The sequence below is a fragment of the Hoplias malabaricus genome, chromosome 9 (assembly GCF_029633855.1).
Source record: "Hoplias malabaricus isolate fHopMal1 chromosome 9, fHopMal1.hap1, whole genome shotgun sequence".
Taxonomy (NCBI): Eukaryota; Metazoa; Chordata; class Actinopteri; order Characiformes; family Erythrinidae; genus Hoplias; species Hoplias malabaricus.
In genome coordinates, this window is record NC_089808.1 from 28,965,620 (window position 1) to 28,985,868 (window position 20,249).

At 38.2% G+C, this 20,249-nt stretch overlaps 2 protein-coding genes across 3 annotated transcripts in view; one reads left to right on the top strand and one right to left on the bottom strand.

The window, feature by feature from the left end:
• slc7a7 (solute carrier family 7 member 7) lies at positions 1 to 15,006 on the top strand. Of its 2 annotated transcripts, XM_066680314.1 has the most exons (11): positions 1 to 198; positions 675 to 754; positions 2,855 to 3,481; positions 8,663 to 8,788; positions 9,456 to 9,600; positions 11,012 to 11,135; positions 11,286 to 11,389; positions 11,502 to 11,598; positions 12,602 to 12,751; positions 12,897 to 13,080; positions 13,192 to 15,006. In XM_066680314.1, exons 3-11 carry the CDS (start codon positions 2,986 to 2,988, stop codon positions 13,269 to 13,271), a joined length of 1,506 nt encoding a protein of 501 aa, XP_066536411.1. In that variant the 5' UTR covers positions 1 to 198; positions 675 to 754; positions 2,855 to 2,985; the 3' UTR covers positions 13,272 to 15,006. The 2 variants fall into 2 exon arrangements, with proteins under 2 accessions (XP_066536411.1, XP_066536412.1); XM_066680315.1 differs by lacking the exon at positions 675 to 754.
• oxa1l (OXA1L mitochondrial inner membrane protein) overlaps positions 15,007 to 20,249 on the bottom strand; it is a 7,060-nt gene continuing 1,817 nt past the window's right edge. The window contains exons 2-10 of the mRNA XM_066680316.1: positions 19,692 to 19,826; positions 19,216 to 19,495; positions 18,872 to 19,015; positions 18,513 to 18,598; positions 17,218 to 17,382; positions 16,762 to 16,866; positions 16,512 to 16,674; positions 15,817 to 15,897; positions 15,007 to 15,725 (exon numbers count right to left, since the gene is read on the bottom strand). Of these exons, the coding sequence (XP_066536413.1) occupies positions 15,586 to 15,725; positions 15,817 to 15,897; positions 16,512 to 16,674; positions 16,762 to 16,866; positions 17,218 to 17,382; positions 18,513 to 18,598; positions 18,872 to 19,015; positions 19,216 to 19,495; positions 19,692 to 19,826 (1,299 nt within the window). The 3' untranslated portion in view covers positions 15,007 to 15,585. The remainder of the gene's footprint in view (positions 15,726 to 15,816; positions 15,898 to 16,511; positions 16,675 to 16,761; positions 16,867 to 17,217; positions 17,383 to 18,512; positions 18,599 to 18,871; positions 19,016 to 19,215; positions 19,496 to 19,691; positions 19,827 to 20,249) is intronic.

The window sequence follows — 20,249 nt, forward strand, 5'->3', positions numbered from 1 at the left end:
GAGAACCACAGGAGCCCGTAACGAAGACAGTAATGAAAACTGACCGTGCGGTTTCATTGTAGATTACTGTTAAAATGACAGCTACCACTGTGTCTAGGCTCCATGAGTGTGACTGGCCAGTCGAAGACTGAAGATTAACAGAATAAACTGAATGACTGGAAGAAATCCGAGAATACCTGATCATTACACCTGAGAGAGGTAAGATAATCCTCTGAGCTAAAATATGAAGAATCTTCTGTTAAACCAACGGTCTGTCGGTCAGACCTAAGGTAACCGTTAGTTTTCTAATTGATCACCGTCTTTCTGTGAACTTGAGGGGGCGTTATTGGGACGTTTCTGTCTGCCGTTTATTTTTCAAATACAGACAGTAAGGACTATGTACCAGGATTTATAATTCAGGTCTAGAACTACTCCTGTACTTAATTTCAGAGAAAAACTTAGACAGTCGTGGTACATCTGTCCAAGTCTAGCGTTATAAAAACAGTCTTATTTTGCGGTATTACTTAGTTTGAAAATGAAAATAACACTTGTCTTCTTGCAGACATGTTATAAAATCACACACAAAGAAAGAGACACTTCACAACTTTGTTTTTAGTGTAATATTGTGTCATTTGCTTTATTGCTGGTTTCAATGAGAGCTTATCAGTGTGCGCTGAACCTTGCTCTCCACTCAGGCTCCTAAGACCTGCGGAAGCTACAGTTCTCTCTCTTTTCTATCATCCCGGGCATGCCCTACCTGTTCTGCTCGTGCACGGTAATACATTTCTTTCTTACTTTCTTTCTAGATCTGTTTTCCAGATCTAAAAGATGTGTATATGCCACACAAACATTTAATGCAGTAGGCTACATTATATATTCCATTGCCTATATCAGCAGGAAATGCTGAATTGGATGTTAGCGGGAAACACGAATGAATCTGATCCAGTCCTGTCTTAAAATAGCACAGTCAAACGTGGTGTGATGTCAGTTTGTTACCTGTGTTAAATCCTAAAAGGTAGTTTAGTATTTTAGTATGATAGCTTAAATTTTAGACAGGATCCCATAATCAGAAATAACAATAATACATGTTCTGCTTTCTCTTAAAATACACCAGTGCTCTCTCAAAGCAAGATGTGCTTTAGTAGGAGGCAGGAATAAAATGTAATATATTCCATGGTGGGTCAGATGTATATTTGCAAAAGGTAAACATCATGTGTGAAGTACGGTGGCCTGTATTTTCACTCCTGTGTCATTCTTTTATATTTTCTCTCCTGTTTCTGTGCATATTTTAGAGCAATCTTAGATATTTTATTATGGCTGCTTGAAAGATATCAGAAGATTAAAACAGCAGGTACATTATTGGAATAGGCATCTATAATTGCAGCCATGGCCTTGAGGTTTGAGAAGCGAGCTTGAGGACGGAGGGTTGACGGTTCAATTCCCTGGATTGGCAAGGAAAAATTAATTGTCCTTGAGCAAAGCACCTAAACCCCAAATTGCTTCTCGGGTGCCGAGGTGGTTAGCAGCCCCCTGCTTGGGTTGTTTGTGTATTCACTGCCCCTAGTGTTTGTGACGAATTGCTCACTAGTGTGTGTTTGTGTGTTCACTGCCACGGATGGGTCAAATGCAGAGAAGCAGTTTCCCCAAGGGTATCAATAAAGGTTTTTCATCTTCTTCTTCTTTACCATAGACGATGTAGTTACTTATTGTCAGCTGCATTAGCCTTTATATACTGCTATGTAAATTGACTTAATCAGCTCTTGTCATGCACAGCCTACCATGCGTAAGACACTGTCAGCGTCTTTGCCTCACAAAGTCCAATCAAGTATCTATTCATGGTCCACATTTTAGGTACATAGCACCACATGAAACGTATGATTAGTACCTGTTCCACAGTTCTTTGCATCAGTTACACTTCTGCTTTCTGTTGTTTTGTAGACATTTTATTTTATGATTTGTCAAAATACATTTGTCATAAATTTGTGGGTGTCCATTTTTGTGGTAAAATGTATACTTTAGCAATCTTACGGTAATACTTTTGAAGTTCATGGCGTGTTATAGGTTTAAATCAATTAAACCTGGTGAAGAATGTGATATTGCAGCTTTCACAATGTAGCTCCTCTCCGATTTGTTCATTATATGGAAGAGAGGAAGAACCTGACCATTTAATATTAGAAGAAGTATGATTAATTTGATCACTTTTAGATTCATTAATTAACTCTAGCCTCTTAGTTGATGGTAAAAACACTTGCTGGCTGATTTACCTAATTTATTGTTCAAATCTCAATTCTGTAAAAGCTGAAATGGTTTATGAAATTCTTATGTGCAGTCTGCAGGAGTAAAAACCTCCATCACTTTGAAAACATGTGGATCATTATGAAGAAAATTTGAAGACTTCATCTGTATCCTGGCATGAAATTATAAATGAGCACAAATTTCATAAATTTATGAATTTATGAAAAGAAAAGTCAGGTTTCATTATTTCATTTCAGTGAAGAGTAAATTCACTGACAAATAAATACTGTTTGTTTTACTAGAATTTCACATCCCTTCATTTCTGTTACTTCTTTCAGCACAATCCTGTTTGAGATGTAAGATGAACAGTTGGCTGGATGTTTTTCTCTCCTCAATTCATCATCTCTTTACCTCTGAGCTTATCTGTTTACTCACTGTAAAAAAAAGCCATTTACTTTGCTCACTAATGGCTTGGTAATAGCCATCTGCAAGGTCAAATAATGTGTGTGTTTGCATCCATGTATGCATTTTAAAATTAACCTAGGCTTCATTGTGTGTGTGTGTTTGAATGTACTGCAGTTACAAGAAGTTGAATTGAAAAAAAATAATTCTCTTTTTTTCCATGTCTCTTTTTTCTCAGATGCTGTGTCAAGACGTGTAAATTGGATGTAATTGGATTTTTCAAAGAAATTGTAACTTTTCAAAAGTGACTGACAGCTTATTGGCCCAGTCGACCCAATATTATTGTCTGCCTTATAATCACATACAAAAATGGCTACTTATAGCCCTGCACCCACGCAAGAGACCTCTGCAGAAGTAAACAATGGCAAACTGAAGTCGTCCGGTTCTGATGAGTCAATGAAACTAAAAAAAGAAATTTCCCTTATCAATGGAGTCTGCCTCATTGTGGGCAACATGATTGGCTCAGGTATCTTCGTCTCTCCTAAAGGGGTGTTAATATACAGCAGCTCCTATGGCCTGTCATTGGTAGTATGGACCATTGGTGGAATATTCTCAGTTTTTGGGGCACTTTGCTATGCTGAACTGGGAACCACTATCACAAAGTCTGGTGCCAGTTATGCCTACATCCTGGAGGCCTTTGGAGGGTTCCTGGCCTTCATCCGTCTGTGGACATCACTCCTCATCATTGAACCCACCAGTCAGGCGGTGATAGCCATAACTTTTTCCAACTACATGGTGCAGCCTATCTTCCCTACTTGTGTGGCACCCTATGTGGCCAACCGCCTGTTGGCTGCAGCATGCATATGTGAGTAAACACACTGTGTGTACATGTGCGCACATGTCTGTATGTCGATTTGTATAAACTCCTCAGGGACTTGTCAGTGAAGCCAAGCAGTTTTGTAGAATTTCTGATGGATGATTTTAACATGAAATTGACATTTATGTGTATCCACTGCTGCTTATAAGGCTCAGGCTCCGGCTCCAGGGGCTTGCGGTTGTGGATCAATATTATTCATCTACAGAGAAGGTATAGAGTAATATCCTCATTTAAGTTTGTGTTTTTTGATGTTTGGAGGTCTGTTTAAAAAGACTCCAGATTCCTCTGCCATGAGCAGAAAGAGAGAGAGAGAGAGAGAGAGAGAGAGAGAGAGAGAGAGAGAGAGAAATAGCTTATGGGACCAAGTCAGTTGTTTTACATACATTTACAGACACTGGGGCTTTGTAAGCACGTTTGACTGGTTTAGAGATAGGTTGGAGAGCTTGCAAATGTTGAGGAAATATCTTCTGAATTTTATAAAAAGTGTTTTTGCATAGTAATCGTGAACATCTCCTTTAAATGAGCATGTAAAAAGGACAGTTGCGTTCAGTTCACATGTAGGAATACCCATGTCAGGCACAGTGCATTTAAAATAAATCAGTAACTAATTGTCCAGTGGTAGATTTTACCATCAGTGGGGCAATACAAAAATACCTTGGCTGTCACTAGATACAGGCCTGTTTTAGCATAGCTATGTGTTCTTTTAAATCTATCACTCTATGATCTTTGAATCAGCTGTTAGTTCATTGCTCACATGTTAATAATTTTGGCGTGCCCATGATCTTGAAAGACAACACAAAGAGGAACAAAATGTGTTCAGACAGCACAAAAAGGGTAGTGAGAGAGTCATGATGTGACATGGTGATCAGCACTATGGAGAGAAAGGGGTGAGACAAAGAGGAACACAAAAAGCTGACTGAGATTCAAGATTCAGTTTCTTAGGTTTCCGTTTATTTGTGTTATACCAAAGAGTCAAGGTACTAAGTAGTATGAATTTTAACAAGAATATACAGGTAATATCTTAGAATATGTAGTCAATCTGATTGTTTAAGGAAGTTATGTTACAATGGTGAGAAACTAAAAGAATGAGTAAAGAAGGGAAAAGTGTCATGTGTAGATTTAGCTGGCAGCAGACAAGTGAATCACCCATGAAAACCTCACATTCATGTGACTCAGACATAAACAGTATGTTTTTCAGTTGATCAGATTATTCTTGCTATTCTTATATCAGGTTATTCTTGCTGTAATCGTTTATATAGCATTATAGGTGTTTATTTAGTGATGTATGGTCAGTTTGTGATGTTTGGGGCCAGGTGCCTTCTTGAAAGAACAGGAAGAGCAAACTTAGAATAACCTGTATCCATCTGAAACCAAGATTAAACCCATGGTGCCCCACTCAATCTGGTTATTGTACATGCTATGCATTATACAGCAATATTTATGGATAATCCAAAAACTTCAATTAATTATACAAAAACTAATTAGAAGTAGTTATAAAAGTAAGATAACAATGTCATGGTAAATATTATGTACTACAGGATAATATAACTACTACAAACAATGCAGTTAATATAATTAATATATAGTAACTATATATTGACACTATAAATCATTCAGTAAAAGAAATTATTATTCTGTAAATTATATGACGTTACTAAGAAATACTTTGCTAATTATTGTTACAAAAATATATTGATATTATAAACGATAATAACAGTAACTTTTTTTTCTGTTACTAGTGTTTAACCACACGATTCCTGGGCATTAAGCGGTTGTCCTCTTAAAATTCCAGCTTTATTATTCTAAAACTAGATATAACTTAGCATCCTGTGTTGATACTTAGTCAAAAACAGACACAAAATAACTTGTTTAGATAAGTCTTAGATGATTCACCTGACAAATGCACTCCCACTGTGTACAGCACCCACTAACACACACACACACACACAAATACAGATCACACCATGTGTGATAAGCTATTCCTTTAAGGATGTGAATGTGCTGATACTAGAAAGGTAAAGTCCTCGACACAAGACTTTGACCCCTTAAGCTAATCGCTAATGACAGCTCAGCATGGAAAGCACTAATATAGAGAAAGAGTGTATGTGTATATATATATGTATATATTTGTGTGTGTGTGTATGAGAGAGAGAGAGAAAGAGAGGTGCATATATCAAAAAAAAAAAAAATAATAAAAAAAAATAAACACATTCTCACATGCTTAGGTATTTGATGGTGACTCTTTTTTCTCGGGTCAACAGAGAGTAATATTTATCTATGCACAGAGAGCCAGAGGCAGACTTCAGTTAGAATAACAAAGTCATACAGAAGGACATCACTGAACCTTGCTTCATGTAGGTCTATTATCTGTAATTGACCAATTTATTTGGGAATAGTTAATTACATGTGGAACTAATGTGGAAACCTAGTGACCCTTAAGCTTAAAGCACCTTCCGAATGAATAGACTCGAAATGCCTTCTATAGCAAATGGTATTGACATTTGGGGATGGAAATAAAGAATTTTGCAGAATTATATATGTTGGTTTGTTAATCAGGGTTAAGAAAACATTGACTGAAGATTAGATCTAAGCATACTGACTGCACTTAGGGTAATAAACACTGATACAGAGCAAGAAAACCGATAAGATGAAGGTACAAAAAAATGTTACCAAATGCTCTCTTGGGATTGTGAGTCCTGGAAGGACACAGTAGGCCTAAATGTTTTCCTAATAGAGAGAGAGAGAGAGAGAGAGAGGAGGGGGGGGGGGAAGGGGGGGGGAGGCAGAGAGAGGGAGGGAGGTAGAGAGAGGGAGGGGGGGAGGTAGAGAGAGGGAGGGGGGGAGGTAGAGAGAGGGAGGGAGGGAGGGAGGCAGAGAGAGGGAGGTAGAGAGAGGGAGGGAGGGAGGTAAAGAGAGGGAGGGAGGTAGAGAGAGGGAGGGAGAGGGAGAGAAAGTAAGAGCAACATGAATTTTCCTTTTAAATATTTTGTTCTGTGCCTTTTCTCTGCTGGTCAGACAGTTAGGGATCTTTCTATCAGGAGTAACAATATAACCATCTGTTTAACCCCCCAGCACTTGTAGAAAGCCAGTGTGTATCGAGATAGTACCAGGGAAACAAAAAAACCTGGAATGTAAATTTACAGTGTGAAGTAAAATGAGTCTATCGCTATTTGAGACTGATGTCACAAGTGTGTTCCTCCCTTCCCTTTTATTATAGCATCTATCCACTTTTGTCTGTTTTCACCAAAAACACACATACCATATTATTATTGACAGAAGAAAAACTTCCTATCTTTTAGATTTTAATTTTTTTTTAAGATTTTGAATAGTTATTTTCATATTTACTGAAGCAAAAGAAATGTCACAATAGGAATATTGTTGAGAACCACAAAACCCTTCTTGTAAACATTACTTTTTTCAGACATTGTGTTTAAAACCATGCCAAAGACACTCACAACCAACACACCAACAATCACAGCAATTCTTTTTTTCTCTTATTCTGTGCTTTGACGTAAGTGCTGCTCTAAGCTTTATCATTCTTTCACTGCCTGAAAAACAGTCAGCAGGAGAGCTGATGTCAGCAGCCCCACTTCCTCAAGCCAGATAGACTACCTTACAAAAGATTCATACACAAGCACACCAATTCTTTCTCTCTCTCTCTATCCTGCTTTCGATCTGTGTGGTATCAGTAATTACAATGGAAAGCCTGTAAAAAATAAAAAGTGTACACTGGCTCCAGTGTCATTGATCTAATACAAAAACTGATACAGACCCAGTTTACTTCCCAGGAAGACAGTAGTGTTGTGAGTGCTTCCAAAACAGTGGTTTGGTTTTAAACAAACTATATCCTTTTCAAAAACACCTGGTCAAACACACAGGATGAGCGGTTAGCTAAAACTTTCATTGTGTAAATCTCTAAAGCCCTTAGTCGTGGAGCTTTGAAATTTGCCGCTGCCAGGAGAAAACATCTCATAAGTATTGTGGCGAGCACCAGAAGAAGAAAGAGACTTCTTTGGCTTTTCTGCTGGTTTCCTGTGCCCACCTGGTGGTGTACCACAGAAACTGCACCTTTATTGACACAACCCAAAGCTTAACAACACAGGAAAATAGCCCAAGGTCATTAATTGCCATACTCATCTCGATCATGGTGGCCACCCAAATTAACAATGCATAACTGACACCACAACCCATAAACAACAGTAAGAGCAGCACAACATCACTGATTAACTGAAACAATTAATAACTAGAACATCTAAGAATAAACAAAAACAGTCCCATGAGTCTCTGCACCAGTGGCACCTCCCATTGGCTGCCACAGTATATTACTGAGTAGTTTTGTTTGGGAGTGTAGAATTAATACTGATGTATAGGTCAAAATGTATAAAAGATACGCCTGGTCTAGCATTAGTGTAGATTTATTTGTGTAGGGTTTGAATTCTCTATAGTGAACCTAAAGCCTCTTTTCTTTTAGAGTACAATAAAAACTTTATCAAGTCTTCATTAACCCTAAATGTGTAACCAATGTTAGTCATTTTTTGAAAGTTATCTGCTGATACTGATAAGATTCCAATGTCATAGGGCAAGTTTATTGTAGGTAAAGTGATTATAGTATAATGAAGTATAATAGTATAGTAGTAAGTTGTTTGACCAGTTTTAAAGTGCCAACTAATCTGCCATTCATGACAACTAGACCAATGTAAAAGTGGTAATGTAAACATCATTTCTGTTTAATTTATAGGTAGGATGAATACTTTGGTTAAAATGTCTTCATATCAGACCATTATTGTTTCTAAATTTTACATTATGTTTTACAAATGTATTTCCAGGCCTCTTATTTATCTGGCACAAAAAAAGCATATGTCTATTGAGGTATGACGTAGATGAAGGAATGTAGCATGCCAGATTGCCAATTGTTGTGTTGTCTTCTACCTACATAGCACGTGTGGCATCTGTATTTCATCCACAGAGGAAACAGAAACTAAAATATCATAAAAATAACACGAGCTATTCAGAGAAATTTTAAAGTTAAAATGGGAATGCTAATATATAATTATCAATGCTTTAACACTATTTATCAATGCTTTGTTAGAACTTCTGAATATTTCAATATGATGATTTCTCATCCGTGTAAAACATATGTTTAAATGTTATATTGTTGATATTCCTCAGGTTTGCTGACCTTTGTAAACTGTGCCTATGTGAAGTGGGGGACTCGAGTACAGGACATCTTCACATATGCCAAAGTCATTGCCCTCATTGCTGTTATCATCACAGGCCTGGTCAAGATATTCCAGGGTAGGAACAGATTTTAATTCAGTGTGTCTAAACATGCTGTAGGCTGTGTTCAATGGTTTGCAAACTCTGTTATTCTTTTTTTTAAATTCTGCTACTTTAAGGAAGTGTACCCAGATTTTTAAATGTGTAAAAAACACCTGATAGCAGAGGAATGTGGATGATTTTGCAAAGATGTGGGAAAGCAGCCATCTACCGTACAGCACAGTGCATGTGAACCAAAACTGGTCCACATCAAAAAGCATATCTGGCCTAGTATTCTGCCAAGATATGGCTGTGCTGGCAGGGTCAGAAAAATCTTGCTATTTGGGAAAGCTTCAATGATGTTTATAGAAAAGCAGGAATTTAAACTGGAAATTGAATGAAAATGTGGGGCAGTTGCATATGAGCTGAATGTCAGAATACTCTACATCAAGTGACAGTTAGACACTGAGACACTAATCCTTTTACATTAGTTTCTCACCTGACCTTGTGGCTGAATCCATCCAGGTCCAACTTCTTGACTAGGTCTTTACAGAAGGGTACAGGTTGTTAATGCAGTAAAGTGGGGACAAGCTTCCAGATAACACCCTTAATTTCAGAAGTAAATACTGCTCGAGTAGGAATCCACATGTTTGACTGTCTACGTACTGATGTTAATTTTGTCTCTGTGGGTGTGTGTGTGTCTTAGGCGACACACAGAATTTTGAGGATCTGTTTGAGGGTTCATCCCATGACCCTGGCGATGTGGCCTTGGCTCTGTATTCAGCCCTGTTCTCTTACTCTGGCTGGGACACCCTCAACTTTGTCACAGAGGAGATCAAAAACCCTGAGAGGTGAGGAGGGGCAAACACCATATGTCTTCTTTAGGTTGTTAAGTGTTTATAAAGTAAAATGAGTTCAAAGAGAGCACTCCGGGGCACAGTATTCCCAGGCATGAGCAACGCTAAAAAGATTAATCAAAACAGCCTCATGAATGTGAGTCATAAATTAACCACTGGTTTAAATATTATTCTTGTTACAGAATCTCTCTTCTAGAATAGTTTTGATGAGCTCAGGAGGTAGGCAGATAACAGAAGGTAAATGGATAGGAGTGTGCAGATCATTGAATTTGAAAGAAAATGCAGATGAGACACTTGTGGTTTTTAGGTGTGAAGGAGTATCGAAAAGCTGGTGTTATTACTTTTATTTCAGAGCCTTGCATCTTGATGCGCTCAGCTGACTGAACATCGAGTAAAGTGGCTGCCATGTGATGCGATCATACACCTTTTATGTTGTTCTTAGATCAGTCATATGATCAGAGATGCCCATTTTACATGCCCTTGTGCCACAATATGGTGTTTCTCTGCAGGCGCTGGAGACCTGAATCTATGTGTGTTATACTGATACACATATCTTCAATGATTGTGCATTGAGAAAAAAGTACACTTTAAATGTATGTAATGCTTGTTCATCAAAGGTTTGCATGAAATTAAATCCTTTACATAATCTACAGTAACATTTACTCATTCTGAAATATCTGGAGGTCACTGATTTAAGTACATTCAAAGGGTTGTTTTTTCAGTGTATGTGGTCCCTATAGAACTGTAGTTATGTAGTTTGGTTTGGCTTTTATGACTAAATGTTCTCATAATAATCTTGTCTGTGCTAGCCATTATTACCATCTAATGTGCACTTGCATACACAGAATACCATCTAAATGAAGACCATTGTACCAGTGATATATCCATGAAAATTTTTAATTAACTGTTCAGTTTTTTTGGACAGCGTGGTGTGTTAGTAATTGCTGTCACATAGCTCCATGGTCCTGTGTTTGTGGATTCAAACCCCAACCTGAATCGGTGTCACAGAGGAGTTTGGTGGATTCTCCCAGTGTCTGTGTGGTTTCCTTCAGAGTGCTCCAAAAATGCTAATTGGTGGATTGGATATTCATAAGTCCCTGTAGATGTGAATCTGTCAGTATGTGATGCCCTGTAATGGACTGGCACCCTGTCTGTGGTGTGTCCTTACCTTTCACCCAATGATTCTGGGTAGGCTCTGGTTCCACCACAACGCTGAACATGATGAAGCAGTTACAGAAAATGAAAGAATGAATTTATGTTCAATTTTGAAATTGCTGCACTTTGCTCATAACCTCAGGTTAGTGTTTTTCAGGGTAGCTATTTGTGCCTCAGGGACATCTAATGGCATTGAATACATTTCAACCCTCCTTTGTCGCCCTCTGTTGGGCACGTTTATGTAATACAGGAACCTGCCGCTGGCCATTGCCATCTCCATGCCCATTGTCACAGTGATCTATATCTTGACCAATGTGGCCTACTATACTATTCTGCCTATTCCTGCTATCCTGGACAGTGATGCTGTGGCTGTGGTGAGTGCCCTCTTTTGGTCCTTACCATAATCACAGGTTGAAATTAAAGTGTGATTCAGGTACAGTTCACAGTGACAAACTTCAGACTTACATTTCTCATGTGAAGGATGAAGTGCTCAGTAGCTGAACAATCTACTTGAAACTTCACAGACATTTGCAGACAGAGTGTTTGGAGTGTTTAACTGGACCATCCCACTCGCCGTGGCTCTCTCCTGCTTTGGAGGATTAAATGCATCTATCTTGGCTGCTTCAAGGTGAGAGATACAAAATATTTCGTTTATGACAAGAATCCTAGATAATAAAGGACCCTCGGTTTACTCTCAATTCATTCTGTGCTATGTCCGATAAGTTCTGTGTCTTCTACAGGCTGTTCTTCGTGGGCTCTAGAGAGGGACACCTGCCTGACTACCTGTGCATGATTCACGTTAGCCGCTTCACCCCCATTCCAGCCCTGCTTTTCAATGTCAGTCACCTTCAAAACACCAGCCTTTGACTTTGTTTGAAATTAACAGCAGAGAAATAGAGAGCTGCATTCACTGCATTCTCAAACATTATGTATTTGTCACTTGTTTAATATTTTAATTTTCCATGTTTCCTGTTACATATCATACACATCATGTCCTGCATTGACATTATTTCTGCAAAGACCCTTGTGGGTGGATCATTTCAGAAATTCGGTTTCAAGTGACAGTGTATAAGAACAACTTTTGGTTGTGTAATGGTTCCAGCTCAGTTTTGCATATTTTTTAGATCATGTCAAGTAAAGGTATAGGCGTGGGCAATAGGACAGTATTCATTTTAATTGTTAATATTTATCAGTGCATTAAATTATATATTATAACACTGTAAGCATTTTGTGGGCACCTCCAGTATTACAACCAAAGAACAAATAAACAGCATGTTTTATTACAAAGAGAATATTGCTAGCCTTATTTACTGCGGTGCAATATATGAAATGTTCAACAGAAATCAGTGAATTGGTTATAGTTTTTGGAATATTTTTAAATATTTGTCATTACTAAACTTCAAGAAAAATGTGAAAAATTATGAAAATGTTTTGAAATACAGTGCCATATCAAGCCTTAGTTTATTGTCTTATGTAATCATACTGCACATTGTACTAAAGTTTTCTGCCTGCTTTAACTCACCTAATCCAACTAATCAGCTTGCACACATTTGGGCAGTGTCATTGCTATGAAGCACTGAATAGAATTAACTCAAGACTGAGTTACAAGCAGTTCCACGAAGAAAACATTTTAAAGCATAAGTCCAAGTCCAGATTTGGTTTATTTTTTCTTAAACAAGCATGTCTGAGCATGCAGAGCCTTTAAAATCTTTTTTAAAACCTTAACAATTACACGTTTCTAGAACCATCCAAGACTTATTTATGAAATTGAATTACTTAGTTACTAGGAATTAATGGGCAATTGAATAACAGATTTGTGCTGTGTTGTGCTGGCCTACAGGGCGCTATGGCTCTGGTCTATCTATGTGTGGAGGACATCTTTAAGCTTATCAACTACTACAGCTTCAGTTACTGGTTCTTTGTGGGTCTGTCCATACTGGGTCAGCTGTTTCTACGCTGGAAACAGCCAGACAGACCACGTCCGCTCAAGGTATACACCCTGACGTTTTATCTTACTATGGATAATAATACAGCATTATCAGTTGTTTAATACTTCTGATCTATTTCTCAATTAAAAATGACCTCATATTATGAAGAGATGTCTGAAGTGTCACTTTTCGTTCTCCCCTTTTCAGCTCAGCATTGTCTTCCCGATTATTTTCTGCCTTTGCACCATCTTCCTTGTGGTGGTCCCACTCTACAGTGACACTGTCAACTCTTTAATTGGCATTGGAATCGCCCTCTCTGGGGTGCCTGTTTATTTCCTGTGCTGTTATACCCCTGCCTCACGCAGGCCAATGTGGCTGCGGAAGTTTATTGGTAAGTTTTGTGACATTAGTGCTATTTTTATTACCAACACTAAGATATTGGCTTGTTTTCCAGAACAGTTAATCTTAATATTTAATACACTTTTTTAATGCATATTTTCAGCCTCGTCTGGTGTGCTGATTCAGAAGGTTTGCTACAGCGTGCTGACTGAGATGGATACAGATGAAGAGAAAACGGAGTAGAAAGGAGCACCCAGTAACTGATAAACAGAAATATGCAGATTTCTCCATGACTCAATCAAAAAGATGAACTCTCATGATTGCATGTTGGGTCCTTTGACTGCTCTTTGGGTACTGATTTACACAGACCTTAAAGACTCTCTTAATAACCTCCTTTCAGGTTTAAAAAAATCAGACATTCATTTATTGTTGCACATATTTATGTATTTCCTCACTTGTTTTAGAGTTAAAAGACATTTAATCCAGTGTGCTAGATACTTATGATACAACCCCAATTCCAATGAAGGTGGGCCATTTCGTAAAACAAATAAAAACATAATACGATGAACCTTTATTCAATCGAATACACTACAAAGACAAGATGTTTAATGTTCAAACAGAAAAAAATATATATTTCTCTTGTTTTTGCCAATATTCACTCACTTTGAATTTGAGTTGGGACAGGGGCATGTTCACAAATGTGTTACATCACCTTTCCTTTTAACAACACTTTATAAGTATTTGGGAAGTGAGGAACCTAATTGTTGAAGCTTTGTAGGTGGAATTCTTTCCCATTCTTGCTTGATGTACAACTTCAGTTGCACAACAGTCTGGGGTCTCCATTGTCATATTTTCCACTTCATAATGCGCCACACATTGGGAGACATGTCTGTAATGCAGGCAGGCCACTCTAGTACCCACACTCTTTTACTACGAAGCCATGCTACTGTAAAACGCGCAGCATGTGGCATTGTCTTGCTGAAATAAGCAGGGGCGTCCCTGAAAAAGACAGCAGCATATGTTGCTCAAAAACCTATTTGTACATTTCATCATTAATAGTGCTTTCACAGATGTGCAGGTTACCCATGCAATGGGTACTAACACACCCCCATACCATCAGAGACGCTGGCTTTTGAACTTTACACTGATAACAACCCAGACAGTCCTTTTCCTCGTTGACCCGAAAGAGACGTCATTCATGATTTCCAAAAATAATTTGAAATGTGGACTCGTCAGACCACAGGACACTTTTCCACTTTGCGTCAGTCCATCTCAGATGAGCTCGGGCCCAGAGGTCATGGTGATTGTACATTGAGAAACGTTGTTCTTAAACTGTTGGACAATTTGCTCACGCAGTTGTTCACAAAATGGGGAACCTCGGCTCATCCTTGCTTGTGAACGACAGAGCCCTTTGTGGATGCTCCCTTTAAACCCAATCATGACACTCACCTGTTCCCCTGTGGAATGTTCCAAATAGATGTTTTTTGAGCATTCCTCAACTCTTCCAGTCTTTTCTTGCCCCGTCCCAACTCTTTTAAAAGGTGTTGCAGGCCTCAAATTGAAAATGACTGAATATTTGCAAAAAAAAAATAACGTTTTGTCCATTTGAACATACCTTGTCTTTGTAGTGTATTCAACTGAATATAGGTTGAAAAGGATTTGCAAATAATCATACTGTTTTTATTTATGTTTTACACAATGTCCCAACTTCATTAGAATTGGGGTTGTACATCTAGTTCAGCTGTGTCAGACTGCAGAATGAATCAAACTCTGAAGGGCAGATCTCCAAGATCAAGGCTGGACAACTCTGCTTTCATGTGAGAAAGGGGAGTATGTAAACTCCAAAGGGAATGGAAGCAAAACAATAGCACTAATAGCTTGATAGTCTAGCGTTGCTAGGTCTTTGTGATATTTTATACAGCTATGACATGTACAGAGGTATTTGTGATACTGCCAAAGTTTGTAAAGGAACAAAAATTATTCTTTGTTCATTGTTGTCATCTGAAGGGCTAAGAAGCAAATATATTTCTATGCTGCTCAAGGCAAGCTGGATTAAAATAAATAAACATCTTTATATTCCATTGCTGAATATAAAATGCATTATACTATATGTGCATGCCAGTAACACACCAAATAAATGTTAGGTAGTGTTATACTTTTTAGGTAAATTTACATTTACTAACTATGAAACTGTTGAAATATTTGGGCCAGTGTGTACTAGTGTTCTATTCATGTGTCAAATAAGGCAGTTATGATGTCAGAAGATTATGGTATATACTGCCCTAATAAGAAAACTAATAGGGTTGCTTTCAGATTCATACAACATTTACTTTAACATATATTTATATACTAAAGTGGGAAAATAAAAACCAACCTTAATTACATTAAAAAAACAAAAACACACAGGAATCAGTTTCCTCTTTAATACGATTGGTATGATAATCAATTTAACATGATAACTTCATTCTCGCCAGCATTCATTCTGTCCCTCTTTCACGTCCTTAAACATATCATAAATATATACACATTAGACTAAAAACTGTTGCCTAACTAGTCACTAGCCTATCGTCTCCTCCCATGGCCTCTTCTTTCCATCTTTTGCCTGATGTTCTTTCTTTGTACTTGCCAGTTTTGCTGTGGACATAGGAGCTGATGCCTGCTGCAAAGGATTGTGGGTAAACGTCTGCCTCAAGGGGCCTAAAAAAAATTATTAACAGGTAGTGGAGGAAAGTTAAAACATGCTGTAAACACTTCAAAAACGTACACAAATTAAAACACACAGACTCACCTTTGGCTGCCATGTCAAGGTGTCCCTTAATCCTTCTCTCTCTCTCTTCCAGCTGCTGAGCTAACTGGGCATTCTTCCAACCTATACAAGTTATAGGAATATATGCTGACATTAAAAACAGGCATTATCAGAAACAGTCATATACTACAATCAGTAGGGATTCAGTTTTAATTAAAATGTGCTTAAAACAAGATATTCCTTTCACATCACAATTAGTAATAGGTTACTAATTATTGCAGTGCAACTACACATTTTTACTTAGTAACACAGGCACTGGCTGTATGACGGGAGGTGGGGGTGGGTGGGATAACGGAGAGTAGGCGGGTGAATGTGGGGAGACGAAGCGTAGATACGGCTTAACTTTGCACGGATTTCGATGTCTGCTATTTACACTAATGCTAAATTGCTAAAATTACAATTTGCTAATCTTAAAAGCTCACTCAAGTCTGGGCGCGCTGAGAGACTCGCCTATTGGGGTCAGTGGCCATTTCCAGCCGCTGGCTCGGCGGAGGCTAGGGTTCGTTTCTAGAGTCATGGTTCGTTCGTGGAGGCAAAAAATATTCAAATGCATGGTTCGTATCTTGGAAAGTTCGTTAGTATAGGCGTTCGTTAGTAGAGTTTCCACTGTATTATGTTTGGCATATATTGAAAAATATCACAAACAGTCCACCACAAGGCACTGAGATATGCTCTACCTTTCTTCATGCTCTCAATGAAGCCCTCATTGGGGGGCAGGACAGACGTGGGATGAGAAATGCGTTTTGGGATGCGAAACCTTTCCCTTACTGCAGGATGCCTTAACAGGGCTACCTGACCCAGGGAGAAGAGATTTGATGTCATCCAGTAGGTAAACACCGCCTAAACAAGAATACACAGAGTTAGACTTACAGGAATCTGTGGAATGTAAAAAAATAATAAAGAGTGTAAAAGAATGGAGAGACAAACCGTTGGGAAGTTAATTGTCATTGGTAAAATGATAAACGGCATAATTCTGAAAACTGTCTTCATTGCCCTCAGATTAGGGTTGTCCACACCAGACTCTGCTCCCAGCTAAATATTGGAAAAAATAGTTTGTGAAAAAGGTCAATTCTAGCATGAAATTATTCTTAAAGATTTAAATGGTAAAATGAGTATTTTACACAAAATTGACACTTTCTCAATTACTTACTGCTACATTTAAAGACTACCAAATATTTTCTTCCGATAGAAATGTGTATATTGTTAGTGTAATGCTAATTTTGTTATCAATACATTTCTTTCTGTTTAATTTATTTATTTTTTTTGTTTTTCATTTGTATTTAAGCATTTGAAGAACATCCACTGTTGTGACACATAACAAAATGCCAGTTAAATAACATTTGTTTGATTAAATACTTATAAAGTCTTAAGAGCAGGCAGTACCTCCAGGATGGCAAACATTGTTCCAGTGACTGCAAGTGGAAGTATAAAATATGGATCTGATGCAGTTAGATCTGTGAACCACCACAAGCCTCCATTCTGCAAACTGGGCACAGGTAAATAGGCCATCTTACGCAAGGCAATGAAGAAGGAGATAAAAACTGGTGCCTAAAGAAAATTAGAACACATACCCAGTGAGATAAACTCATGTTTAATAGCAGAAAATAATTATGAGGTAGTTGTATAGTTAGTAATTAGGATAGTTACACAGTAATATTGTTAAAGTAATAACATCAGGTCATTTCAATATTAAAGAGAAATGTTCACCATTTTATTACAAAATAACTTCCTTAAAATCCAACAAATGTTTCCTCACCATTTGCTAGCTCTCTGGTCTGTTTGCACGCTGGAAAAACTCTGGTGTTTTACACAGCCCTAGCTCAGTATATGGGAAACTGATGTCGCTTTTCCACCGCATGGGTCCGGCTCTAATCGACTCTACACAGCTCAGCATGGCACGCTTAAAGCTGGTCGCTTTTTCACTGGCAGGATTCCTCTGTGAAATAGACCTGGTGACGTTGCAAAACCCCGTCTCTAACAGGAATCGCTGGCTTTTCATAAACCACAACGGCAGCGGAAAAAGCTAGGCACTGTTTACTCATCATATATTCATGTGTTGTTTTTGTTTTTTTGACTGAATGGGGCTCTGTGCCCCAGTTCTCACAGGTCAGTTTTACTTGTTGCATGTTTGGCTTTCACTGGAAATTTTCATCGGCCACCGACCCAAGGAGCATATAACCCTCTTCAAAACACCTTGAGGTAAAGTTACGAGCTGCCGTTGTGAGTCAGATAAAAATACATGTGAAAGCTGCTTTAAGTTTGTGCTGGATTTGAAAGAGCTTTGCAATTTGTGGTGATTGACATGGCTCTGGCCAATCAGCGCTCTGCAGGGTTTACACATCACCATTTAGTACCAACTCGGCACGATTTGAACCCGGAGTGAGCTGGGACTGGAAACCTACCCGGTTCCAGGGACCAAGTACCAGATTTGGCCAGTGGAAAAGCAAAAGAGCCGTGTCGAGTCGAGTAGAGTTGTGTAGGTTCTATGCAGTGGAAAATTGCCAAAAGTGATGTGTCTCTGTCTGAAATGTCTAAGACTTTCTCTATATGTGTTGTCCAAATGGCATCTGGAGGTGTTTAGATGGTGGAGAGGCCTTTGAATGTTTAAAAGCATTAGAAGGGTTGGGGATACTGAATACCTGAATCATCTATATTGCCTTTCTGGATCTCATACTGACCTGCACCAATGGCACCAGAAACCCACGAAGAGGGTTCACGTCATGCTTCTTCTGGAACAACGTCATGTCAGAATATGCCTTTGAAACTGAGAAAGAAAAAGTACATAATTTAAAAATCTCACCTTTGGAAGTAGAAACAGTAGAAACACTGGAGTAGTATGCTCTAATGACTCTAATGATTTAATGCCTAATATCATAATACTCTCAATTAGTTGAAGGGCAGAATGAATGCAATTAAGAATCTTGGCTGATGAAAATGCATCACATCTTGAAACTTGCATGGATATTAGTAATTAGTGTAGCCACTTGCCAGCATACATAAAAAAAATAAATAAAGAACACCAATGTCAAGTACTGACACTCAAACTTGTTGCCGCTCTGCTTGGCCTCATTTATGCGATTGGTGAGCTTTGTCATCTCTGGAAGGACATTGTTCAGCTTAGCAGCCTCCCTCTGGCCCTTGACGATGACCGGAAACACAGCACAGCGAGCTATGATGGTGCCTGAGCATCAGATAGAAAAAGTGGCAATATAAGTTATAGTTTATTTTCCATTTACATCATTAATTCAATATGACATGTTTGTTAAAAGTCTGAGTAATAAAAGCTATGTATTAGACAGTTATATGTAAATGATGACAGACAGCAAAATGTCAAAAATGTTCATTATGAAAAGGTTTTCTTAATAAAACGCTTCCACCAACCTACAACAATAGCGCCCCACCATGGCAGCCCAACGTCTACATGCATGAATTCCAGTAAGTTTTGTATCAGGCCCACAGGTGTGTAGCTGCCCAGTCCTAATTCTGCTAGGCTAGGTTCGGCTACTGCCCCCTGCAGGACGTCCGCTGCCATGACAGAGGCTTCAGTCACTTCTGTGACTGGAGATGTTATTACTGCTATGGGGTCAGTGACAGAAACAGACGTTTGAGCAGATGTTGAGGCATCAGTTGTTGGGTTGGGAACAGGTGGCATCTCACCTGACTGGAAGGAAGTACAATAAAAAGAGAACACGCACTAAAACAGCTATTTAAATCACTGGAATAAAAGTCACAGAGGCTATATTTTTAGGATAGAAGTAGAGAGTTACTGTCACAGCAGGAAAACAAACTACAACAATGAAAATCCCAGACAAAAGTACTTAATATTTCTGTGAGATTGCAAATACTATTTAACGCACCTGTGAACTGTTATGGCGGACTGCCACAGTACTAACCAGCAGTAACCGTCCATGGTTATGACACCCCGCCAAAGCCTGGATGAATGGAACCCTGCTTCTTCTGACAGTGTGGAGATGTGATCTCTGTTCAGAATTCTGGAGAAGGGACAAGAAGTTGAATGTGAAGAGTGCATTAATTCTGTCTATGAAATTATGTGAGGATATGTATTTTAAATAGTAGGTGCTGGAGAAATCACACATACTAGGAGTGAGCGATATGGCCCTAAAATATTATCACAATATTTCACAGTATTTTGGTGATAACAATATTCTTGTTTATATGAAAAAACACTGAAATATACTTTTATTAATTTCAATAACACACTATTGAATCAAAATCAATGTTATACTAATTTTAGTAAATTAAATATATTTAATATATATATCAATAGTATTATACATGCTTATATTTATTAAAAAGTTTTATTTTGTACAAAATTAACAAACATAAAAAAACTGTAAACATCTGCTTATTTTGTAAACTGTAACTTACCAAGATTCTAATTTTGTTTAAAACAA

What these genes read in the sequence shown, in the direction of transcription:
- slc7a7 (XM_066680314.1), top strand. Translation starts at nt 2,986, where the DNA reads ATGGCTACTTATAGCCCTGCACCCACGCAAGAGACCTCTGCAGAAGTA. An exon ending in TCTATCTTGGCTGCTTCAAG is followed by an intron (nt 11,390 to 11,501) that starts GTGAGAGATACA and finishes TGTCTTCTACAG; the next exon opens with GCTGTTCTTCGTGGGCTCTA. An exon ending in GTGGCTGCGGAAGTTTATTG is followed by an intron (nt 13,081 to 13,191) that starts GTAAGTTTTGTG and finishes GCATATTTTCAG; the next exon opens with CCTCGTCTGGTGTGCTGATT.